This window comes from Triturus cristatus, chromosome 1_2 (genome assembly GCF_964204655.1).
Source record: "Triturus cristatus chromosome 1_2, aTriCri1.1, whole genome shotgun sequence".
Classification (NCBI taxonomy): domain Eukaryota; kingdom Metazoa; phylum Chordata; class Amphibia; order Caudata; family Salamandridae; genus Triturus; species Triturus cristatus.
This window is the reverse complement of record NC_140580.1, coordinates 985,103,825-985,130,924: the sequence shown is the minus strand read 5'-3', so window position 1 is coordinate 985,130,924 and position 27,100 is coordinate 985,103,825. Positions and strand designations below refer to the sequence as shown.

Below are 27,100 nucleotides of genomic sequence, written 5' to 3'. Positions count from 1 at the left end.
CATAACAAATTACTATTCTAACTCCAATCCAACATAAGTCAGGGAAAGTGCTGGATAGTAAACCATAATAAATTACTATTCTAACTCCAAACATAACATAACTCAGGGAAAGTGCTGGATAGTAAACCATAATAAATTACTATTCTAACTCCAATCCAACATAAGTCAGGGAAAGTGCTGGATAGTAAACCATAATAAATTACTATTCTAACTCCAATCCAACATAAGTCAGGGAAAGTGCTGGATAGTAAACCATAATAAATTACTATTCTAACTCCAAACATAACATAACTCAGGGAAAGTGCTGGATAGTAAACTATAATAAATTACTATTCTAACTCCAATCCAACATAAGTCAGGAAATGTGCAGGTTAGTAAACAAAATAAATTTTTCTATCTAAATTATTTTTTAGACCCTATTCCCCTATAATACCAAAATAACGCTTCTTCAATATTAATTTAATATTTTTTATTAATATTAAAAAATAAATTTCGTGTCCAAATTTTAATTTCGATGTTAAATTTTGATTTCATGATACATTTCTAATTTATTAATATTTTATGCAATTTTTAAAGACTACATTTTTAAATTACTACCCACCCTAATCCCCTATAATACCAAAAACCCGCTCCTAAAATTTTTGTTTGAAATTTTTAAATTTAATTACAAATTTAAATTCGTAAACAATTAGAAATTTAAAATTAAATTTTTAATTTCTTCATTATTTTCAAATTTGTTTATATTTTATAATAATTTACTATTCTAACTCCAATCCAACATAAGTCAGGAAATGTGCAGGTTAGTAAACAATATAAATTTTTCTATCTAAATTATTTTTTAGACCCTATTCCCCTATAATACCAAAATAACGCTTCTTCAATATTAATGTAATATTTTTTATTAATATTAAAATATAAATTTCGTGTAAAATCTTAAATTTCGAGGTTAAAATTTGATTTCATTATAAATTTCTAATTTATTAATATTTTATAAAATTTTTAAACACTACATTTTTAAATTACTACCCACCCTAATCCCCTATAATACCAAAAACCCGCTCCTAAAATTTTTATTTGAAATTATAAAATTTAATTACAAATTTAATTTCGGGAAGAATTCGAAATTTCAATTTAAAATTTGGATTTCTTAAATATTTTCTAATTTGTTTATATTTTATAAATTTTTAAAAAAACAAATTTTAAATTACTACCCACCCTTATCCCCTATAATACCAATAACCCGCTACTAAAATTTTAACAATTCTTTTGTAGAAAATATTTTTTAACACATATTATTACTAGTAGGAGTTTTGTAAATTTTTTAAAAACATAATACATATTTTTTTATAAATTTTATAACAACTTATATTTTTCTGTCGATATTATATGAAACGACATTTTCTTCAACGATATTCTGTTCATCGATATTTTTTTATGACAATATTTTTGTCATTCTCACGAAACGATATTTTTTAAAAAGATATTTTCTATAACGATATTTTTCACAGTCGATATTCTTACCACGATATTAATGCTAGTCGATATTTTCCCGTCGATATTCTATCTTTATACCCTATTGGAGAGGGTCCTAGTTTGGAAGGCCACCAAGAGTCATTCCATGGGGAGGTGTTGTTATTGATTTGTAGTTCCGTTTTGTCTGTGTTGAGTTTTAGGCAGTTGTCCTTCATCCAGTTGGCGATGCTTGTCATGCATCTGTGGAAGTAGGTCATTAAGGTGGATGGGTCTTCTGCTAGTGAGACGATGAGCTGGGTGATGTTGGCATAGGATATGATGTTCAGTCCATGGGATTTGATGATGTTGGCTAAAGGGGTCATGTAGGTGTTGAACAGTGTAGGGCTAAGGAACGAGCCTTGAGGGACACCGCAGATGATGTTCTTAGGTTACGAGGTGAAAGGAGGTAGGTGTATTCTTTGGGTTCTGATGGTGAGGAAAGAGGCAATCTATTTGAGACTGTCTTCCTGGATTCCAATGTGGTGAAGCCTCTTGATAAGGGTATTGTGGGATACGGCGTCAAACGCTGCAGAGAGGTCGAGGAGGCTCATGGCTGCTATTTCTCCTCTGTCAAGGTGGGCTCTGATGCCATCAGTGTCAGCAATCAAGGTGGCTTTGGTGCTGTGGTTGGTGCCGAATCTGGATTTGGAGGTTCCAGAAGATTGTTGTTCTCCAGGTGTTCCATGAGCTGGCGGTTGATGGCCTTCTCAAGGACTTTTGCGGGGAAGAGGAGCAGAGAGATGGGATGATAGTTCTTGAGTTTACCGGTACGGCAGATGGTTTCTTGAGAAGAAGGTTGACTTCTGCGTGTTTCCGTTCATCAGGGGAGGAGGCAGTGGTGATGGAGTAAGTGATCTGTAAGAGTATTTCCTAGCACCTCCCCATATTTAATCATTTCCAATTTACCATCTTCACTGATCATAAAATGTCTATTTTTACTGTGTATAACAGGTAATTACATCTAATATAGAATCTCCTGTCTTGATTCTGAAGTTCCATATGAGTCCAGGAGACCAATAGGACTTCATAACATGGGGAGACGCCTTCATGCAAATGAGGGAAGGCCCTCTTAAGATAGATCCAACTCTCTCAGCGGTACAAGAATCTGCGCAACCTTCAGTGCCCCGGTGGTGTAAAAAGTGGGCACACACAATTGGCACCTCCGGGGCACTGTTAGTATTACAGCGCTGAAGTAATTCTGCATTATCATACTTTCCACATCAAATATATTATGGAGCATCAGGTTTCTCTTTGATATTCTCATTGCTTGTGAATGTCCAGTAATGTACTTGGTTAATACATGAAAAATCTGCCTAATGGCTAAAAAAAAATCCAACTCAACTGTGTTTTCTTTACACCTTAGGGACGGGATCTGCTGGGAGATGAGGCATAAGTACCAGCAAACTCGTGTTCCTGGGAGATATTCCCTGAAAGGTTGGTACATTATTTTGGTATTCGCTTCCATGCCTGAAATTTTGCTTCTGTGATCAATGTTTAAGATGCTGTCTTGTAATTCACATCTTTAAAAGTAGAAAATGCAAGGGTAGTAGCTACTCTGCGCAGATGCGTGATAACCAGGACATGCTACTGCAGCATCAGTGAATATAACAAAACAGTAGAAAACAGTAAGATCATTTCATATTGCTGAGAGTTGACTGCTCTCCACTTTTCACAATTACTATTGATTATTATATAATCAATAGGGGGAGGAAGAAGCTATGATCCATTCAGCTTCCTGTCAAATGAATGAGTAGACATAAAAACACACAAACACTCACCCAACTGCCAACACAAACACAGCTTAAAGTGTATTCAACAAATAGATTTTGAATTGGTTAAGACCTTTTGTCCCATCACCACACTCTGCTTCAAATATTCAAAATTTGTTGCATCCAGGCACTATCCCATGCTGAAGCAGAAAATATCTATATCTAGCTTCTGCCAAACTTAAGAAGGAATCTCATAAGGATAATAGAAATGTATTTGCCTTCCATTATACTCTTATCTGAAAATGCAATATTCTTTAAAGAAAGCCTCAACATTTAAATCTCAGTTTGGGCACAAGGCCTCTCTTACCGTATGTTTGCTTAAAGCAAAACCCAGTCATACTAGTGAATCTGTGAAGGTCCCTGTTATCAATGTGTATCGGCTGCAAGTAGGGCATGGATTTACTGAACTCTATATAAGTTGACATTTTACAAAATCCCAACCGGGTCAGTAGGCCCAACGTAATGCTTCTAGATGAAATTCGGTGCTCATTACTGGGGTTGCCACAGGCAACTGCTGTCAAATTCCCATGTAACCTTGAGAGGCCGAGCATGCAAACAAGAGTACCGGAGATAAACACATTTATTTCGTCAAGTTAAATTTTAGGTAGTCTACTCATGGTTAAGAACTTTTTCAAGAATGGCTCACTTCCCTTACTCCGTGAGACTGCGTTCTCCTGGCCTCTCCACTTCTCTCCTTTCACAACTTACTTTAGACTGATTGACCTGCCTTCTTTATTTGGGACATGACAACAACCCATTTTCCTGAATAAGAAATACTTCAGTCACATTTTTAACATTTATTTTTCACTACTGTGAGGCCTACTTGCCCCATAGGATAACAATTGGTTGCCTTATCACATTTAATAAGTACCAACATTTGATTGGGACCAGGTAAGGATTTCATGTTTGGTTTCTATGAAATTGTAATGAAAAATACTCTTGGCTGGTAAAATTGGATTGCAATTTTGAAAATGCGACGTTTACAAAGTTAGCATTTTCCTTCCCTTAGCCATTTGATGCCGACAGCCCCCCTTGGGTCACATGACTGGGTGTATCTGACAGTTAGACTTTGAGGACTTGCTCCCAGACATTCACAAAATATAGAGATTATGTGTGCCTGAATGTGACATCTGCCAGGAGGATTGGGGGACAGAGCTGGGCACAGCCCCACTTGCAACTGAATAGGCTATGCTCTGCCTGTACACAAAGGGCTTGTCACCTCCGCACAGTCTCTGCAGCCAGCTTGGAGCCAAGGCAGAGCAGTCAGGAAAGCCGAGGCACTTCAAGGAGAAACCTCTAGAAACTCCTCCCAACTTCAAAAGAGGCACCAGGTATATAAATTGAGCCTTCACACTCTTTAGTTCATTTTCTGGAGCTACGGAAGGACTCTCTGAGGACTGTCTGGTGCTGTGGCCTGCTGTGTACTCCACAAGGCTGCTTTGCTGCACCTGGAAGGGCTGCTTTGTTGCCTGGAGCCTGCCTTGAACCCTCAGAAGCAAGCCCTGCTGTTTGAGCCCTGCATCTTCACCTGAACCCAGCAGTACCAGAGTGACTTCAAGGGCTAGTTTGCTGGCCTCCTATTTAGAGCCACAGGGACATAATAGGCTCCCACCATCTTGAACCCACACCTGGACCCAGCCTGAGTGAATGCTGAACGCCCAGTGGTGTCCCACCAGTCCTGCACCCTTGGTTGTGGTGCTAAAGGTGCCCTGGTAGCAAAAATCCAAAACTTGGGATAGAAAACTTTTGGCTAAAAACTGCTCTGAGAACTGAGGGAAGACTGGAGCCAAACTGCTCATCGATCTGCCCAAAGTGATTCGCTGGTCAGCCTGACTTCACGGCTGCTCCCGGTATTTTCTTATCCCTAGCAGCAAATCCTGTTCAGTGGTCCTTTGCCAAAAGGATATCCAAACTTCTGGAACTGTCTTCGGCTACAGCCTCCTACCTTGTCCTGCTGTAGATTTTTGACTCCCAAAAAAGGGACTACGTCCTAACGTAGAAACCTTCACCGCAACTTTGCCCCAAAAACTATGCTTACTCTTCGGACACTGCTTGCAGCCTTTCTCCACGAAACTTTACCTTCTCACAATATTTTTCTTGAAAATTCTTCTAAGTCCGCAGTTAAGCTCCAACCTGGTCCAATCTACTTCTTGTATTTGACCCGCTCTCCATTTTGGTTGCTTTCGGTCAGCCCTAGTTTTCGAATTAAACCTGATCTCGCGTGACTAGATGTCTGCGGTTGGTGCTTTGATCGTGCAGGCTCCAGTTTTGACAAAAAATGTAAAAAAAAATCATAACTATCTACTAATTGGATTTTTGGTGCTTTGGATTCAAATCATTTACTAAAATGTATTCTATTTTTCTAAATTGGTGTAGGCTTTTTCTTGTGTTGTGTTTTCACTTTAATTGTGTTTGTGTGCTACATAAATACTTTACACATTGCCTCTAAGTTATGCCTGACTGTTTTTTGTACCAAGATACCTAGGATTATACACAGGCTAATATAGAAACTTTTTGTGGTTCACCTCCAGGAATTGGGGCTGCTGCTTCACCTTGGCTCACACCCCAGTCAGCCAACAACCCATTTTCTCGCAAGGGATGTTTAAATATCTGATGTAAAAACTGGAGCTCCCTAGATTTCTGGTTCTGTAGTTAACAATAAAAGACAGGGCAGCACATCTCTGGATCCTTATTATTGCTGTATTAAGTATAGACCTACAGATTCATGCCAGAATGACTTCAGCTTTCTAGAATCTATTTGTTTCTGAAGAATGTTTCACCATATTTACCATATGAAGAAATGTTTTGGTTGCTAGTGCATAGCTATATTTATGGCTTAAATATGACAATGAATGGTGTACATTGTACAGTAGCAAAAAGATTGTCTTCAAAAGAAATAGAAAGGGGTAGATATATAACGCCAGTGCATGATTGCAAGATATGGTCGCATAGACAGTTAAGTTAAATCAGTTTTGTCGTGGTCCACAAATCAAAATTTGCTCACTTCCACTGGTTGTTTACTTTGCTTTTTCACTGTAATCCTTCCAAAGGAAATTGCAAATTTAGATTTTAAATGGTTTCCATTACTAGATCTTCTTGCACTGTATTGATGACCACTTATACTATTTTCTCTGCTGGTAAGCTTTTTGATCCATTCAACTCTGGTCATCACTCACAGTGAACCTGTGTCTGTATTTCATCATCTAATTTTAATGCTTTCCTGTTGATTAACAACTTGTATGACTTGGATCCTGTTGTGAGCCTTTTGACCTGCAAAAGGGTGAAAGTAACTCATGAAATAATTGAATGGGGTAGTAATCTGAGGGCTATTATTCCCTGCTGAAAAAATGGACATTATATGTTATTTTCATGAAACTCAATAAAACATAGGGAAACATTTTTATTTTAATGCTTTCTTATCCTGATAAATGTTTTATATTATATAGATTACATATACTAACTCATGCTTGGGATGAAATTAACTATGTTTTGTACACTTATGTGCAGCGACTACACAGAAGGAAGGCAAATGAGCAGAGCCGGCACCATGTTCTTTTGAACTTTTTTGTTTTTCAGAAACAAACCTAACACAGGGCTTGTTTATAGAAAAACTAAAAAAATGTCCCTGACGTGCTGGGGTTTTCTCCCAGCACTGGGGTGGGTGTGGGGGGCTGGGAAGTGGGGCTCATTTGTATTGGGGACATCCAAGCTTTTTATTGAGTTCCGAACAGAAAAATGTACATCAGAAGGAATGTCCTATGCAATGGAGGGGATTCTTATGTCTGTTGACCGATAGTGATGTGGTAGTCGAGTCACAAGTCAAAGCTTTCCAACAGTGAAGCTAGCTGAGTGTCTGCTGCCAGAGCCCTGGTACTGATCCAGCGTCAAACAGAGATCAATAGAAACTTATAACAAATACCTTTGGCCCATAAACATACACCCAACTCACTAATCCCTGTTGCACTGTTTCAAGTTTATTTTCAATCGGGGTTTCATAATACAAGGTTATTCCTAACACACTAAATATATAATCAAACATGTAATCAACTCTCTTTCCTCTGGTTGATGGACCTAAAGTTGAGAAGTAGATGGTAATAATTAGAACTAACTATCTATTCTTCTAAATAATTCACAATGTATGATAAATTGTATTTATCGCAAAATAATGTGAAAGTGAAATGCTCATCATGTACAGGTTTTAAAGCAAATAAGAGATCAATCACAGAGAGAGAGAGAGAGAGAGAACAAATTTATATGCAAACAGTGTCAAACTCATATCAAATGAACATATGCAAATGAAGGAGTAGATAGGTGGAGAGGCATAAGTTCAGAGACAAATACATTTGCAAATGATTGTGCAAAGTACAGATCATTTAGCTAAAACTAACCTATAAAAATCGAGAAATACCACTCCCTGGCCATGGGAATGGTACGGGTCCCGTGAGACAGATTCAGGAAACAAAGATTAACAGGATACTGGTTACAGGATAGGACCAAGAAACAGGTAGGCCTCAGCAAATCGACGGACAGCGATGATCTTCCTCTAAGCCCTTTGCTTTCTCCACTCTCTGTCAGAACTCGATTTTCAGCTCTTTTATTCGCATTTGACTCTTTTAACTCTTGAATGACATGCAAAGATGTAGACCCATTTGCAAGCTTCACTATGATGAATAGAAACACAGACATTATTAATTTCATGAATTAAATCCTCACTGTTTAACCACCCACTATTTGCACTATCCCAGTTTATATGTCTAGCAAGAGCATTAACGTGCAAAAAGCAGCATTATTGTTATTTTATTTTTGAAGCAGAACGCAAATGCGGCCTAGTTTTTCATGCATTAGTTTTCCGCATTAGTGCACGCATGCGCAAAGCATTTTCCTGTGTTTTTTGTGTTCGTGCACATTAATCTCACAGCACACTGTTAGTAAGTGTTACTGGGGAGTTAATCCGAGCAGTTTTTTTTTTTTTCTTTCAAAACCCTGCTCCATCAGTGCTACACCCATCTCTAAAGCTGGCAGGCGAGCGGGGAGTTTTGTGGGGTGCGAGCACTTCCGATACATAGCAGGGCTCCACTCCGCCAAATTATAAAGGAAGTCATAATCATTAAACACTATAAAATATGAAGGCAATTTTAGAGAATTCAGGAGGAATAGGGCTGACTGACTGGCACTGTTCTTCGTGTGCGGGCCCGAATGCCTGGCTCCCTCCTAATGGCACATTAATGCTCTAGTTATTATGTTTGTGAAATTTTACAGTAAATAGTTGGTGACTACGTCAGAGTGTTAAAGACCAGAGAAAGAGATCACTGATGATAGGCTTATACTTCATCAAACTTAACACAACTGTTCACATATTTGCAGAAGTTAAAAGCCTTTTTTCCCTAGCTCAAGGCCTTGGGATGGAGTGAGAGCTAACTTGTTAGATCGAAGCGTACCAGACAGTGCAGTTGTCTGATTTGCTAACAACTTCTTGTGGAATTCTGAAAGCTTCCATGGGAATGCATTTCGCTCATTGCTGACCATTGGCTTTTTGGCTTGTAAATCACATTTTCTGGCTTTCTATTTGCTGGCTTTATATGTTTTAGGCTGTCTAGCATGAGTTTGTCTGTCTGGTGGCGCACTGCTTGTTTATTAGTTGTATCCTTCCAGGTGCTTGTTTTCTGTAAACAGGCCTTTCAATCTTGTTCTTATTTTGTCACATTTGCAGAGCCTTCAAAGACGGAGGTCAAGTATCTGTCTCTATCTTCAGAGGAAGCTTGGTGCTTTCTTTTCTTTCTCTGACTTCAAAATGTGAGAAATTATGTGACAATCCTGCTGGGAAACAGAAGTCTTTTTTCTAGCACACAATACAATTTAGCTGTGCTCATACATCAAATATATCAGAATAAGTAAAGAAGAAATTAAGTTAATTTTTTTGCAGTTCTGAAATGTGGCAGAAGCAAATGTTTGAATATGATCAAAACACATCAATACACTAGGTGATGAAATGTCCACACATTATCGTTTTTGTGTATTAAAAATGAAAGTCTGTGCAAATGTAATGGCCATTTCAATTCATAATGGGGCCGATTACGATCCTGGAAAAACCCGGTACAAACCGTGGGTCGGAGCTTTTTCTCCGTCCGACTTGTACCGGGTTGTAAAACTTTAGAAACATGCAATTACGATTCGTACGGAAACACCATTCCCGTACGATTCGGAAAAAAGACCAACCGACAGAAAAATACATACAAATGTGATCCGGGACACCGCGGACGTGACGTCCGGACGGAGTTAGGCATGTTTTTACGTACCAGCAATTACGATTCGCACCGACTGCAGTCCGGATGGGAAAATTCTTACGGCACCTAAAAAGTGCCGGAAAAGCTAAGTACACAGCGATGCGAGCTGATTAGGGGGCCCGGTATGCGCCGTACCCCCCCCCGCCCCCCGTATGTACGGAGCATACCCCCACCCCCGTATGTACTGTGCGGACCCCCCAGCCCCCCGTATGTATGGAGCATACCCCCGTACCCCCCAGCCTCCCGTATGTACGGAGCGTACCCCCACCCCCGTATGTACGGTGCGGACCCCCCAGCCCCCGTATGTACGGAGCGTACCCCCGTACCCCCCAGCCCCCCGTATGTACGGAGCATACCCCCACCCCCGTATGTACGGTGCGGACCCCCCAGCCCCCCGTATGTACGGAGCATACCCCCGTACCCCCGTACCCCCCAGCCCCCCGTATGTACGGAGCGTACCCCCACCCCCGTATGTACGGTGCGGACCCCCAGCGCTATGCGCTGGGGTTCCCCACCGTACATATGGGGGTGGGGGTACGCGCCGTACATACGGGGGGCTGGGGGGTACGCTCCATACATACGGGGGGCTGGGGGTACGGCGCGCCCATCCGCGGGGGGCTGTGGGTACGGCGCGAACATACGGGGGGCGGGGGGGGGGTACGGGGCATACCAGGCACTTGTTTGGACATCTCCATGGTTGATATGGGAGTTCGCTCCGGACGGTCTTTTTTCCATACAGTTGTACAATCGGACGGATGGGACGGATCGTAATTGCGCATTGGGACTTCAGTTTTCCCATTTGTACGTAAAAATGTCCGGGGACGTGTCGGAGACTTTTCCCGACCCGAGGACGTGTGGGGGAATTTTCCCAATGCGATTTGTATGGACTTTTTCCCATACGAATCGTACTTGGCAGTTTGTACGACGCTTTTACCATTTGTACGGAAAAAAGTCCAGATTCAATTCGGTTGGGGAAATTTTTTCCAGGATCCTAATCGGCACCAATGTGTTTTTTGTAATGGCAGACCGCTACCACACCATGCATATGCCCTTCCACTTCACTTCACACTATTACATTCTATGACATTCCACTCTACGACATGCCACTCCATTTTACGACATGCCTCTCCACTCTATGACATGTGACTCCACTTTACGCAACTTCACGCCACTCCACTCCACTCCACCCTATGATACTCTACACTACCCAAATCTACCCCAAGCCACACCAATCTAACCCACTCCACTACAGTATGCCCCATTCTTCCCCACTCCACTCCAATCTACCTCACTCAAATCTAGCCCACGCCACTCCCATTTAGCCCGTCTACCAAACTTCACACTAATCTACCTGACTCCACTCTACCCCATTCCACCCCACTCTAACCTATCCCATTCCATTCCAATTCACCTCACTCCAATCTACCCCACTCCAACTCAATCTTCCCCACTCCAATCTACCTCACTCCGCTCTATCCCAATCTACCACACTTTACACCACTCCAGTCTACCACAATCTACCCCACCCCACTCTAATCTACCCCACTTCAATCGATCTCACTCCACTACACTCTACCCAATCTACTCCACTCGTATCAACTATAATCTACCCCACTCTAGTGTACCACAATCTACCCACTCCACTTTAATCTTCCCCAATCAACTGCAACCTACTCCAATTAACCCCACTGCAATCCACCCAATGTACTCCACTGTAGCCCAATCTACCCCACTCCAGTCTAACTCCCTTCGCCTCAATCTACCTCTATCCACACCACTCCAACCTACCCCAATCTACCCAACTCCACTCTACCCCAATCTACACAGCTCCACTCTAACTCAATCTACACCACACCACTCTACTCTATCCAATCTATACCACTCCATGCCAATCTACCACACTCCATTGCACCCCAATGTACGCTCTTCCACCCCACTACAATCTACCACAATCCATCCAGTTTTAATCTACCCAATTCACCCCACTCCACTTCAATCTACCACACTCCACTCCAATCTAACATAACCTACCACACTCAAATCTACCCCAATCTAGCCCACTCCACTCCACAACAATCTACCCCATTCCACTCTAATATGTCTTATTCCACTCTACCCCAATCCACCCGAATCCAACCTACCTCTCTCCACTCCAATCAACCCCTCTCCAATTTACCCCACTACAATCTACTCCACTCTACTCCACCCACTTCAATCTACCCCACTCCACTCCAATCTACCCCTTTCAACCATCCCAATCTACACCTCTTCACCCAATCTATCCAACTCCACTTCACTCCAATCTACCTCACTCCACTCTCCCCAATACACGCCACACCACTATATGCCAATCTACCCCCAATCCACCCCACTCCAATCTACCCCACTCCTCTCCAATCTACCACACTCCACTCTAATGTTACCCAATGTACCCCAGTCTGCCCCAGTCCATTCTTCCCCACTCTACTCCAGTCAACCTCACTCCACTCCACTCCTCCCCGCTCCACTCCAATCTCCACCACTCCATCCCAATCTACCCCACTCCAGTCTACCTAACTCCAATCTCCCCACTCCTACTCAACCACACCCACTTCACTCCAATCTACCCAACTCTACACCACTCCAATTGACCCCACTCTACCCCACTACAATCTCCCCTACTCCACCCCACGTCACTAACATTTAGCCATGCTGAGCAGCAGCCACCCTGGTGTACAACATGGCTGAAACACATTGCCAAAGCGAATAGCTCTAGCGTAGGCGAGACCTATTGGCTTTACCAATGCTTGTTTTAATAGCAGTGGGACATTGTATTTTCTGAGAGTGAGGCTAGAATGTCAGACTGAGTTTAACCACTCTATATGGGTTGCAAAGGGTGGTTCTCGCCCCCAAGGAACTGTTTAAAAATGTGTCTGAACTTATCTTATTACAGCACAATAGTTATGCTTACTAAAATATCAAAGGTTTTACAGACAAATTTGAAGGTCACGTAGTAGAAATATTTCAATTACTTAAGGCTTAAATCAGTACAACATTCAACATTACTTTGCCACATAAGAAAATCATGCCTTTAGGAAACTTAAGCTAGAGAGCCTTCAACCCACTGCAAAGTAAAACCAGTTCTCTAATCCCTGGTATTCCAGGGATTTCCATTGTTTCCAAATAGTCAGTCAAGAACGTTTTGTAGCATACAAAATCTCAGTTCTCTTTTTCTCATTCATTGATTTCTCAATATATTAATCTTGTTTGTTTACTTACAGTGCGAGGCTATAAAAGTGACATTGATGTGGTAGTAGGTGACACAGACTACCACACCTATGCCGTGCTTTACTTCCAGAAAGCGAGGAGGATCTCCGTCAAGCTCTACGGTAAGTACTGTTTGTGCGAAAAGGTAATGTCAACTGTGTGAAGCTGTGTTCACTATTTGTTTCCATGCCAAGCATGGTCTGGATGTAGATGGTATTTGCAATACTGAAATGTAATATAAGCTTTTGCTATCAGTTCCTTGCTGGAGTGCTCAATGTATGAGTGATAACAACAAAAAAGTGACAAGTGGAATGCCTGAACTAATCTCAAACAGCACTCTGGGCCTCATATCAGTAAACCATACTTTGTTGCTCGCTGCGCCACAATATATGGAAACCAACCATGTGCAAACCAACCTTCCTCCAGTTCCAATTCAAATTATCCATCGTGCTGGGCCACATCCCCTCTGAGCAGGAACGCAAACAAGCCCAGACTGTTGGCCTTCTTCAGCATCACCAGTTTGGCACAGGTTGACGTCTGTGGGACAGTGAGCTTCAGGACCTTTGTGGGTCTTCCACTGTGTCAAATGTTAATAAGAGGTCAAGGGGGTTAGGATAGAGAGAGGTGGGTGAGAGTGATAGTGGTGAAGAAGTTGGGCACTTGCGTGAGAGCAGTTTGGGTGAAGTGGAGCTAGGAGGATGGAGGTTGTAGATGTTTGAGTAGATCATGAGCTATCAGTTAAACTATTTTTCAGCAGAAGGGGGCAGGAAAACAGTATGATTTGGAGATTGTATGAGCTGTAGACTGTGAGTTATGGATTGTGTGGTCCGAAACATGTGCAGAAACCAGAAAGAAGATTGATAAGCTGAAGAGGAACAACAGTACACTGGAGGAGAACTCAAAGGCCTTGATTGTTTGGACGTGGAAGAGACTAGCGGAGAAGAAGAATGGCTAGCAGGCTGAGAGGTCCTGGGAAGTATGTGGAATTGATGCTGAGATTGAACTAAGGGATTGAACTAAGGGAATTACGTCTAGATTCCTGGTCAGACTTGCAGTTCCCAAGTTAGGACATTTAGGGCCTACTTGTCGATTTCCATGTACCCTAGACCATTCTCCGTTTTCCAATGCATTTCTAAATTTTTGTCTTAGGGGACTGGATGGGTTGTGTGATCCATGGATGAGTGTGCGGGCTGGATAGTGAGCGTCAAAGGAAACTGGAGTGTGTTGTTGAATGCGTTGTAGGATGTGGAGTCAGGGGAGAACAGTAAGCCTTTTAGATCTGTCCAAGGTAGGGGGAGGTGAAATAAGGTTGGAATGTCTTTGTAAATACAGGGGTCATGGTGATTTGGGCAGAGAGGGGCAATGTAGTACAGATTAAGATATTGGCAGAGGATCTAGTGTGCAGGGGTAGAGGGAATGTTCGGAGGGGAACTGATTAGAGATTAAGTGGGCAAAGAGGATTTATTGCTTTTAGTTTGGGTCAAGTCAGTTGAAGACAAGGAGGTGTTCCAAGTGCAGTGAGTCCATGGTCAGGGCAGTGGAATGAGGAACTGTATTTTAGAAGAATGTTCAGTAGGAACATTGATCAGATGGGGCCTGATTACGACTTCAGCGGTGCTGCTCCGGGTTCCCCTTGCCGCCGCACCACCAAAGCCATGGTCAGACCGCCCGCAAGATTAGGAGTTTCCTCCTGTCTGGCAGGCTCTGATTTTGACAATCCCACTGAGGTGCCCTGAAAATGGGCACCGCAATTGGAATGCCAAAAACAGTTTCTGCACGGCATGGACAGTAAAATATATATATATTTAATTTTAAAGCTTTATTTTCAAATTTTCTTATACATCTCTTAAACACAAAGAATTCAGAGTGGTACATTTTCAAGGATCAAAGCACATAGCAATCGTCGCATACATAGAGTCTCATATAATGTAGCTCAATCACTTGGCAATCTAAGCGTTCATAATAGCAAATGTTGAGCGTATCAGACCCATCAGTCCTCCCAGTCCCTCCCTCCAAACTGCAAGGATCATCCATACCCAGACCTCATCCAAACAGTGGAAAAAGGAAAGCAAAAAAAAAAGGAAATAAGGCATGAAAAATACCTTACACTTGTATAGGGTTCTCTATCAGTTCACATAAAGAAAAATTCTGAAACATTACAGGCAGTGAGATAGCAACATGGACAGTAAAGTTCATGCAGTGCAGGAACTGGTATGCATGTACACAGGGGGGCACATGTTGTGCCCCTATGTGTGCATCCACAAGGTGTGACACAACAAGGAGCCCTGTAGGGCCCCCTTTGTTTCCTGTCCACCATGGTTTTCATGATGGTGGAACCACCACGAAAACCGTGGCGGAGGGGAAACTTGTAATATACTTGCTGGACCACGGCAGTCCCGTCAAGCATATTACTGCCTCCTAACCACTGTAACACTGCATGGAATGGCGGTTCCCTGGCAGCCACGGTAGGCCTGTGGCAGTCTGACCACACATATCGTAATAGGGCATTCTGTGGACTGACAGACTCGTAATCAGGACCATGGTGTTTCCCAAATGCTCCAAGAAGGAGAGCATAATTTTTCAGGGTTGGGAATGTGATTGATGTAAAAGACTTGTCGAAAACAATTCTGACTTTGCTACATATGCTGGTAATTCGGTATGTGAGCATGATGGGGTAGTGGTAAGTATTAGAGGCTAGTGAGAAGGGTGGTGATGGTTATGAAAGGCATGCAGACTAAGTGCGAATCAACATTGGCACTTATAAAAGTTATTTTGACAAACAAAAGTAGTTTGTGTGAATAGTTTGTGTTTTTAGGTCGAGGACCGTCCGGTCTGCCGAAGGCAGAACCGGAAGTCGGAGATTTAGGGCCTCATGTAGGTAAATAAATTTTACCGGTTCTTAAATACCGAGCCGTACCGAATCGGTAAATTAGAATCGGTAAGTTATATGTAGGTAAAAATTCGGTAACAGTTACCGATTCGGTAACATTCGGTAATCACGAATCGGAATTCACCGAATCGGTAAATACCGAGGTGGTATTTACCGATTCGGTAAATACCGAGGTGTTATTTACCGAATCGGTAAATACCGAGGTGGTATTTACCGAATCGGAAAATACCGAATCGGTATGTACGGATTCGGTAAATCAAATCACATGACTTGACGAAACAGCTAATCCAGTGCAACGACAGCCCACCCAACCAGGAAGTGCCCACACCCAGGCAGGTGTACATAATTAGCCGAAGTGGCCACACCCAGGCAGGTGTACATAATTAGCCGACCCTGGAGAAGCTTGGAGTGCAGAGGAGAGGCAGGGAGCCGTTGCATGTGCGAGCGGGTAAACGAACAGCATGTCCAGCCAGAGAACACAGAAAGACGGAGGGGAAAGGAGGAGGAAGCTGAAATTTAGCCCCAAGGAACTCCAGGTGCTGGTGGAGGAGGTGGTGAAGCAGCACCAGAAGCTGTTTGGAAGGCAATCCCTGCAAGTGCCTGAGGCCGAAAAGCGCAACATATGGCTGGCCATCCAGGCGCAGGTCAATGCTGTGGGAGTGACCCACAGGGACATTGAGGTCCTCAAAAAGCGCTGGTATGACCTCCGGATTGTAACCAAGAGGAAGATGGGCGACATCCAGAAGGAGGCCAGCCAGACCGGAGGTGGAACCAACAGGGCACCTGCCCTCACCGAACTGGAGGAGCTGGTGGCGGCCACAATCGAGCAAGAGAGCGTCGTGGGTCTTGGGGACGCCGACAGCTCTGCCAGAGCCGCAACACACCAAGGTAAGACGAAAGCACAGCAATGTAGCCCCCCCTACCCCTATTCCACATCCCCCATTGTGAAACGAGAATCACACTGCAGTCCACACGTGTCAGTGCAGACAGGCAATGCATTCCGGGAGATGTAGTCAGGGCAACACTAACCATGACGTAAATGTTACAGGGCAACAAGGCATGTCACGCACTCGAGGCACAAGGAGACAGGGGACATATTGGAATGTGAAATGATTTATTGTGACGCATGCAATGCAGCCCTTCGGGGACACTGAGCCAATGTTGTATTTCTGTCCACAGATGTGACATCATGCAGGACAGGGCATGCTGCAGGAGAGACGGCACACCGGCCACATAAATCACCTCTAGCCAGCACCAGTTCAGACCAGGGAGCAGGCCCACTGGCAGCCGCACCACCAACACAGCCAGCCTCGCCGCACACAGAGCCAGCATCACCTCACCGAGAGCCAGCATCACCACCACCAGAACCAGCATCGCCACTCATGTTCGAATCACCGGCCACATCTCCGCTTGCAGGTGTGAGAATGAGGAGGCGTCCAGCAGCCAGGCTACGAGCCTTAGACACCTCGTCAGACGACAGCATGGGCCCAGAAGACCGCACCGGGCCCCAGGAAGGGAGCCATGCCACTGTGCCCCACACCTCACAGGCAGCACAGACGGAAGCAAGAGGGCGCCGCAGGTCGCGTGTCCAGAGTCCACCAGCACCCACTGACGGCCATGGTGTCTTCTTGGGGCTCGAGGGCCAAATGTTGAAGCAACAGCGCCTGCAATCAAAGGCAGTCATGTCAGTCCAGAGGCACATGGGGGTGATGAAGACAACATTAGTCAACATGGACACCAACATTAGCGGCATGGCTGCGGGCATTCGGGACATGTCCCAGTCAATCCAGCAGTTGTGCAGCAAATTAGATGCTGACATCGAAGCACGGCGCCGGGAACGCCAGAGAAGGGACACTACCAGTAGGGCACTCAACCGTCTGGCAACTGCGACTTCTCTACTGTGCCGGCGCTCTGTGACGATGCAGGAGGGCCTAACACAGTGCTGCAGCGACCTGTCTCGGGGGATGGTGCAGGTGACAAGTGCACTAGGGGTGCTATTGACTAGTCAGGCGTCGACAACTGCTGCAGGGGATGCTGCGGAGAGCATCGACACCAGCAGCAGCATCACACCCCCCGTCCCAGAAGCACGCAGGAGCAGCAGGCGGCTTGGGGTTGGCTCCAGTGAGGATGCACAGGCCGTGCAATCCACCACTGCAGCGCGTATGCGCAAACATTGATGTAGCCCTGCTTAGCCACTTCCCATTGGGTGACGTAACCCTGGACATACTCCTTGTATAGATGGTATATTGCCAGATTGGCCTGTTCATGTGTTCATGGCGTGGTGCCACATTAAAACTACGTCAGGACTTCTCACAACTCGCTGTGTCCCCTTACTTACTCAGAAATAGTTGCATGTGATATATGCCCGTCTCTCTCTCCCATCGATTGCAGTTGGCACTCTAGCTGCGTTGCCCTCTGGCTGGCCTGACTCATCCTCGTTGTCCTCAAAATATGTCAGTTCCACATCTGTACCTTTTTTCGTGGCAAGGTTGTGCAGCATTGCACAAGTGGCAATAATCTTGCAGCAGGTGATGGGTTTGTACTGGCGTGCGCCTCCGCTCTTGTGCAGGCAGCGGAACCTGCTCTTCAGTAGTCCAAACGTGCGCTCCACCACATTGCGTGTTGTTTTGTGTGCCACGTTGTATCGTCTCTCACTCTGGGTTGCTGGGTGTAGGTAGGGAGTGAGGATGAATGACCGGCATGCATATGCACTGTCGCCTGGATGAGTAAAAGGGAACCATCAGTAACATGCCTCTATGCACTATGATTTGCAGGTTTCAAGGGGCGTCACTGTTACTTACCTAGCAGGTATCCCTCTCCGAATTCTCCGGCACTCAGTCGTGTGTAGATCCCACTATTCTGGAAGATGTAAGAGTCGTGGGTGCTCCCAGGAAACTTTGCAACAATATCTGTGATGATGTTCCCTGCATCACAGATCACCTGCACATTGATGGAGTGGGTGGACTTCCTGTTCCTGTAGATGTGCTCTGCATCAGCTGGTGGACAGATTGGGATGTGTGTACCATCAATACAGCCGATGACATGGGGGAACTGTGCCATGTGATAAAAGTCTGTTTTTGTTTTCTGCAGTGCAGCCTGTGTGTTTGGGAAGCTTATGTAGTGGTGCATTCTCTGCATCATGGCATCCAGGAACTTCCTGAAGAAACGTGACAGGCAACTCTGGGATACCCCACCCACCGCAGCTATCACCACCTGATAACTGCCGGATGCCAGCAGATGTAGGCTGCAGAGCACCTGCACATGTGGGGGTATGGCGTGCGCCCTTCTTATTGGATGGTCCAGGAGTGGCTGTAGGTCCCTGATTAAGTCCATGATGGTTTCGGGGTCTAGCCTGTACCTCTCATGTATCTCTGCATCAGTCAGCTGGAATAGTGTGATGCGCTGTCTGTAGATTTGTTCCTCCCGTCGCCACACCCTCAGTCCTGCTGCCTGTAGACGTAGGCGCCTTGCAATGACGTACATAGCGGCCATGTTGTCCACGCTGTAGCATTTTGGGATTGCTCATATGCATTGTTGATGGTTACCACCTGCTTTCAATCCGTGTTAATTACCGACTCTAATTTACCGATTTTCTTGGATTTCTTAATTACCGAGTGCTCCTACATGTCATTTTCATTTTTACCACTTCGTATTTACCACTTCATATTTACCGATTCGTTAATTATGTATTCGGTAACTCTGAATCGGTATTTTGGAATTCGGTAAATATGAATCGGTATTTACCGCCTCATATTTACCGAAAATTGGTTTTGGGACTCCTACATCTCACTTGTCTGAATACCGGTCGGTAACGGCATATTTACCGAAAATCGGCCGTTACCGACCGGTATTTGGCTACCTACATGAGGCCCTTAATGTTTTGGAGAAGAGGGGCTTGCACCCGCCCCTCTTCTCCCCTCTTCTCCATTGGCTGGCCTCTTGAATGCTGGCCAGCCATTGGAGAAGAGCTTCTTCACTTCGAACAGGCCCCGTCTTTTTCGGATTCGGGGGCGTGTTTTTCGCAACTTTTCTGATTATCTCCTCCAGCCAATGGCAAGAGGAGAACACGCCCCCAAATCCGAAAGCGCCGCTGCCTTTCTCCGAGGCATTTCTGCTTCGCCTCGGAGAAAGGCAGTGGTGTGCTTGTTGGGGGTATTTGTTGTTTCCGTTGTGCATGGTCACGTGTGGATATATCCACATGAACCACGTACATGTGTGCACCGATCGGAATTATTGATGACGGTTTCACACATTGTGTTATTGCTTTCTATGGTTTTACCCTTCTTCTTCTAGTCTCCTGTTTACTCCTGTAATGTTCTATTTCAACGTAACTGGTTCTATTGTACAGCGCTCTGACACCTTCGGGTAAAGTCCGCGCTATATACAAATGCATTAAATACATAAATAAACATTTACACAAGTCCCCATCCTGACTGGGGTGGGGAGGGGGGACCACTCGCCAGTCAGCCAGTTGCAAACTTCTTTATCACCTCTCCCCTCCCCCCAACACACACAGACACACCGGCCCCCTCCCCCAGTACCACCCCCTGCATCTTCAGGAAGAAATAACTGACGTCATATATTGGTGAGTTCACTGGCACTTTGATGGTGATCACGTGAAACAAGGAGACGGCTGCGCGAAGACACAGGCAGAAATCTGCACAATTGCTGCGCCGGTTGGTGTTCTCGGCTGGTGAAAGGACCCCGCGGTGCATCAGGCAGACCCCCTCTTGGGACGAGGAGGAGTGTGACAACAAAGCCCCATTGATGACGGGTCCTTTCTAGGGCACAGCTGCAGGACAGCTCAGGGGACAGGAATGAACCGGTTCTGCTGCTTCTTTCATGACTAACAAGCCAGGATAGGGGGCGTGGCCTCTCGGGTCATGGTGTGCATATAACCTGGTGTGCGGCTGCGGTGGAGTATCAAGTCTCTGAGGAAGTCCGCCGAGGAGCACACATTGCAGCACAGACACCCGCAATCACACTCACCATGGGGGTAAGTATAGCCGGTTCTCTAGCTCGTTGTGTTAATGTGCCTGCTGCAGAGATCTGTGTTCAACTTGCAGGGAATTCTTTTGATTCTTGGCAGGATGGGCTTCCTCCGGGTGTGGCAGCCCGGGCCACAGCTTTCCAGGCACCCACAGCCGCACCGAGCACTTCACAGGTCTTTAAAAGACCATTTGCTTGTTAATGAGGCTTTGTTGTTTTTTCGACCCTGCTTCTCCACCCTGCCTATTGCTGGAACAATTACCCCCCTCCGAAATTATTTGTTCTTAGCTGAGTGTGCAGACAGGTAAAACCCCAGTGTTAGGGACACTCTCCCGTATGTACACAGAGTGGTCTTCGCAGGGTGTGCGTGCTCTGAGTGTGCACATGGGTGCACTCACTATTCTACAGTGTGAAGTTACAGGTATCACATATGGAGGATGGGTGAGTGTGCAGACAGGTGAAACCCCAGTGTTAGGGACATTTTCTTGGATGTACGCACCGTGCTCTTCCCAGGGTGTGCGTGCCCTGAGTGTGCACAGGGGTGCACTAGCTACTCTCTAGTGTGAACAGTTACAGGTGTGATATCTGCAGGATGCCTGAATGTGCAGACAGGTGAATCGCTGTGTAAGGGGCACTGTCCGGGATGTAGGCACAGTAATGGTTTCAGGGTGTATGTGCTCTGAGTGTGCACAAGGGTGCACTAGTTACTCTCTAGTGTGAATAGTTACAGGTGTGATATATGGAGGATGGCTGATTGTGCAGACAGGTGAATTCCTGTGTTAGGGACACTGTCCCGGATGTGTGCACAGTACTGTTTTCAGGGCGTACGTGCTCTGAGTGTGCACAGGGGTGCAGTGCACTAGTTACTCTCTAGTGTGAACAGTTACAGACGTGATATATGGAGGATGGCTGATTGTGCAGACAGGTGAATCCCTGTGTTAGGGACACTGTCCCGGATGTGTGCACAGTACTGTTTTCAGGGCGTACGTGCTCTGAGTGTGCACAGGGGTGCAGTGCACTAGTTACTCTCTAGTGTGAATGATAGAGATCTGGGTGTATATAATATCCCTACTTCCACGGATAGAGTAATCTCACAGTTACACACACATACATTCTTCATACACTAGGGCCCATTTCACTAACATACGCTTAAATACTCTACCAGCAATAACCTGTGGAAAGAAAAACTCCTAAACACCCTGCATCTATATCGAGGTCGATAAGATCTGGTTATTGAGACTGCCCTTAAACATAATCTAGACAATCTATACAATAATATTCAAAATATGATACTCAATAATTGACAAGAAATAATAACCAACACCATATTCAAAATTATATTGCTTTATCTAAAATTAGTCAAAGAAAATCAATCAGAATAAATCATTTTTCTCATAGTTACCTATTCTAGCTAAATGTCAGAACGGGTCAGGACAAGTCTCTTGGTAAAGTCTCTCAAGACGAAGTCCCCTCAGCAACGATCTTCACCAACGCAGATTCGGAACGCGGCAAAGGCAAATGGCAAGTGGCAAAAACCCTCTCTAGGCTAACAATTCTTATAGTGAATTAAACAAAGGAAAATATAATTTGTATTGACTTCTTCTGTCAAACCTCTGAGCAAAGCGAGAAGGAAAGGATGTAGCATCGCTACATTTGAAAATCTCCGCTCAGGAAAAATCACAAAATAAACATAACGGAACAGGAACCAAAAAAATACATTTGTATCTTGTAGTTTCCACGTCTCCTCGGCAATGAGATCATAGTTCAGAGTCTTTCTTTAAAGCTCCTTTGTTTCCCAAAGCTGCCAAGGACGTTTCATTTCATTTGGAGATCGCCCAAAACTGCTGCTGTCCTCACGGAAAGTTTTAACCAGGCAAAGCAAGGACTGTGGTCAGCTGACTTCAGGACCATATTCAGCAAGGCTCTCTCTCGTCACAGTTTTCTACTCGAGGCCAGGCTCTACATGTCGGCCATCTTTATTTAGGCCACAATAGGCCACAATAGACCATCTTAATTAAAAGAGACAAAAACAACGTTACCACAGCATAGTGATTGAACAGTGTTAACCCCACTAATACCCTTATGTGTATGCAATTATCTAGCTCTTGCAACATAGAAAGGCATTAATTCGAAAAGCGTTTTGTGCTTAAAAATAAACAACACACAGCAATCTTTAAACATGTAAACACACACATTATTATTAAACAGCACACTTATGCGTTCCCACGTGTAATTCTCTCTTATTAAAACAAACGAGTTGATTAATATAAACACTTACACAAGACAAATAATTAATAATTAATAATTAATAAATTAATATAACAAATAGACATGCCAGAGCTTCAAAACCCAGTTAATTTTCAAACTGAAAACTCTGCTCTAGCAATCCCCCCTTTGGTGATTTTATCACCAAATAAACCCAAAAAAAAATGAGTGAAAATTTAGTCCCATTTTAGGAGAAATCGGAAATGTCTTTTCCTCCTTACACAACACTACACACCAGTCACCCTTTCATCATCCCTCTTTGTTTCTAAATAAACACTCTCCCTCAATTCTTCTAATTCAATTTCTTGTGGTTCTCTTTTCAACCTTTTGTTTTCCTTCTCTTTATTCAATTTCTTCTTCCCTCCCCTGTTTTTACAACACACACACACTAATCTCAGTATCAATAAAGCAATAATTATACAAGTTAAAGGAAACAATATTCTACCTATAATAGTACTACCTATTATTGCAATAAAATCTTTAACAGCTATCACCTTATTAGCTATTTTAGTCCATAAACTCTCAGCTTCAAGTGGTACTAATTCTTCATGCAAATCAGTAATATTTTTGATATAGACCTTCAGGTCTTTGCTTTCGTCTGGAATGTAAGTGCAACAATGTTGAACTTTCAGCATTCCACAAACTCCACCCTCCTTGGCCAATAAAATATCAAGGGCAAGTCGATTTTGCATTGACATGGCACGTACGGCACTTAATTCCGTATTCACTAAAAGAAACCCTCCAGCGGTATTTGTCGATAAGCGATCCACCACTGTTGACAGTTTCCGAATTCCATAAGCATTTAAAGAAATTCCCACTGCTGGAATTAAAACCCCAAAAATATCACCCACTATTTCAGACCAGGTTTCTCTCTTGAAACGCATTAGTAAATTCATATGTTCTACATCCCTTATTTTATCTATATGGAAGATCTTTGGAAAGACCAGGCCCACATAACACGTGCCATACCAATGGTCAGGCAACTTGTAATAAGCCTTGTTCCCACAAACATAATACACTCCTGGAAAAACTGTATCTTCTCCACCCCTGAAACCCCAACCTGTTGCAATGAAGTATGTATCATGGCACTCACTAGTCCCAACAAAATATGTATCATATTGGGATTTCCTCCTTGTAATGCATAGCTTACCCTTCTGTGGTGCATCTAGAGCTAAAGTCGGACTAGCCCCATTTCTCAATTCTTTTCCCATCTCAATGTCCCAAATTGTCTCACTCACTTTATATTTCCCTGCTTTCTCATGCATGTTCAATCTCCTTTCCTCTACCATATCCAGGAAAGCTTTCTCCTCTTCTTTCAGACTGCAAGTTAAATTATTCTTAAAAATGTAATCTAATGTTAATCCTTTCTCTTCAATAAAAATTTCACCAAAAGTGTTAGCTTCTTTAGCTGGATTCAGCTCTTTGTTCATTGGCAAATGCCCAAAAATACTATCTCTGTTAGACATCTTATAATCTATTTTCCCTAACAAATAGAAAACACTACTTAATATACTACATGAAACACCATATGTAGCTGGCAAATGATGATAAGTAACACCCTCTGAAACGGATGCAGGTAATTGCATACAAACGTAGCAATCCCTAACTTCCATTGTTTTCACATATTCATACAGCAACTTCGAAAAAACATTACTAGAAAAATTATTAATTGACCTATCTTTGTGTATGTAAGTATTACTAATTCTAGTCAAAACTACTTTTTGCGAATTCTTCTCTATATCTGTCATATTTTCTGTATGCATCTCAAATGTAACTTTAAAAGTAACTAATAAAACTAAAACTCCCCACAGTAGCATTAATAATCCAGTACAGCAGCAGCACATTCTACACCATCTTTTAAAGAAGGCACATCTATTTTGATTATCCTCTATGTTAGCCATTTTACTACTTTGACCTTGTCTTTTGACTTAGCCTCTACTACTCCACTACTATTATTTCCCAACTTTGGATTACTTCAGACAACTGAATTTCAGACTTTCTCTTTTCACTTTTCCTCCAAGTGATTTCTCAGTTCACTCAATTTGGATATTCATCAGTTTTCACTCCTTCTTCTTCAGTAACATCAAATTGTATCAGATCATCAACAACATCCTGTGCATCTGACTCTTCTCCAATGTCAGTCAGGATAACTTTTAAGATTCCTTCTTTTTCCTCAACCACTTTTCTCAAGATCCCCTCCGGATTATCTCGAGTCACTGTTTCTTCTTCTCCTTCTTCAGACAGTGCCACATAAGACCATTCCGGTGATCTGTACTTTTGGTTGGGTCTTCTTATTCTTTTTATTTCCTCAGGTTCTCTTGATTCTTCTTGCTCCTTTCTTTTTACTTCATTTTGACTCGATACTTCATTCACTTGTTCAGCTTTTGATGTATTCGCTCTTATTACTCTGTATCTCAATCTCTTTACTCTGTTGTTAGGCCAACGATCTCCTTTTATCACCTTTTTCGGCCTAATTTCTTTATTATTTCTTTCTCCAATCCAAGTTCTCTTTCTCAGAACTCGACCCTCTGTTTGTTCATTCTCACTCTCATCCAATTCTGTTTCAAGTGCCTTCTGTTTTCGTTTTCTAGCAGTTTTCTTTTTCTCCACAGTTTCTTTCACCACTATTTGAGACTTCCCTACTCCTGTCCCTCCTCGGGTCTCCGACACGCAATCTTCTTGCTGTCTACTTGTCCCTTCACCTAACTTGTCAAGAATGTTCCCTACACCTCCTCGGGGATCTTCCGCAATCTGTCCCTCTCTATCTTCTTCTGACCCTGTTTCTTCAGGTATAATCTCAAGTGGTTTTACAATCTCCTCCTCTTTTGATTCAGGAGTAATCTCTGTGGAATTGCTCTTTTCTTTTCTTTTTTCTTCGCTGCTTTTTGAAATTTCAGGCTCTCTTACAGAATCTGATCTCCTTTCTGAGACTCCCAATGGTTCTCTTGAACTTGTAGGAAAAGCTTCTTCTCCTGTACCTTGATTTTTTCTCACTGGTTCTGGGTCTTCATCATCACTGGAATCTGATTCTTCAAAGTACTCTTTACCAGTTCCCTCTTTTGGGTTTGGAACTCTCAGAGTATGACTCGCATGCACCCAGTTTTTCACACCAGCACACTTCACTGCAGTTGTCGTGGTTAGAATGACTTGTCTCGGCCTTCCCCACCTTGGAACTAAGCAATTTCTTCTTCTGTGCACCTTAATCCTCACCCAGTCTCCTGGACTCAGATCATGAGCTTGCTTCTTCTCAAGTGTGGTAGCTTCTTCTCCAACCTGGTGAAACACAGAATGAACTGCGTCAGCCAGGCCTTTACAGTAATCCAAAATCATGTCATCAATTATTGTCATCAACTTATTGACAGGTACAAATGCATGGCGCATTGCACGTCCCATGATTATTTCGTGCGGACTTAAACCAGTAGTTCTATCTGGAGTAGATCTAATAGTCATTAGCACTAGAGGCAAGACGTCGGGCCATTTCATGCCAGTGGCTAAGCACATTTTACCAATCCTGTTCTTGATTGTGCCATTTATCTGCTCAACCACACCAGAAGCCTCTGGTCTGTATGCACAATGTAGCTTCTGCTGTATGCTTAATGCTTCACAAATCAAACTCATGAGTTCATTATAGAAGTGGCCACCTCTATCAGACTCAATCGTTACTGGAAACCCGTACCTAGAAATCAACTCCCTTAACAGTAATTTTGCCACTGTTACTCCATCATTTCTCCTAGTCGGATAAGCTTCAACCCATCTTGAAAATAAACAGACTACCACTAGAACATACCTCAGTCTATTCACTTGGGGCATTTCAATGAAATCAATCTGCATTCTTGTAAAAGGACCTCCTTCTCTGCCTATTGTTCCCAGACTCACCACTGTCTTTTTCCCAGTGTTAAATTGCTGACAAATCAAACACCTTTGACAGATGCTCTCTGCAATTGTCCTGAACTTTGCATTGTACCAGGTCTGCTTGAACGACCTAATCATCGCATCCCTCCCCAAATGTCCCTGGCCATGATACATCCTTGCCATTGACGACAAAATGGAGTTTGGCATTACTGGTCTGCCATCCCTATAGACCCAAACATGATCTGTTTCTCTTGGGGCACATCCTGCCTTAATCCAATCTTTTTTCTCTTCCT

General features: G+C 43.6%; 1 protein-coding gene across 1 annotated transcript in view; it reads left to right on the top strand.

The window, feature by feature from the left end:
* The window catches only part of C8G (complement C8 gamma chain), a 107,168-nt gene that overhangs the window by 37,650 nt on the left and 42,418 nt on the right, over positions 1-27,100 (top strand). The window contains exons 3-4 of the mRNA XM_085610886.1: positions 2,876-2,946; positions 12,826-12,933. Coding sequence (XP_085467012.1) covers positions 2,876-2,946; positions 12,826-12,933 — 179 coding nt within the window. The remainder of the gene's footprint in view (positions 1-2,875; positions 2,947-12,825; positions 12,934-27,100) is intronic.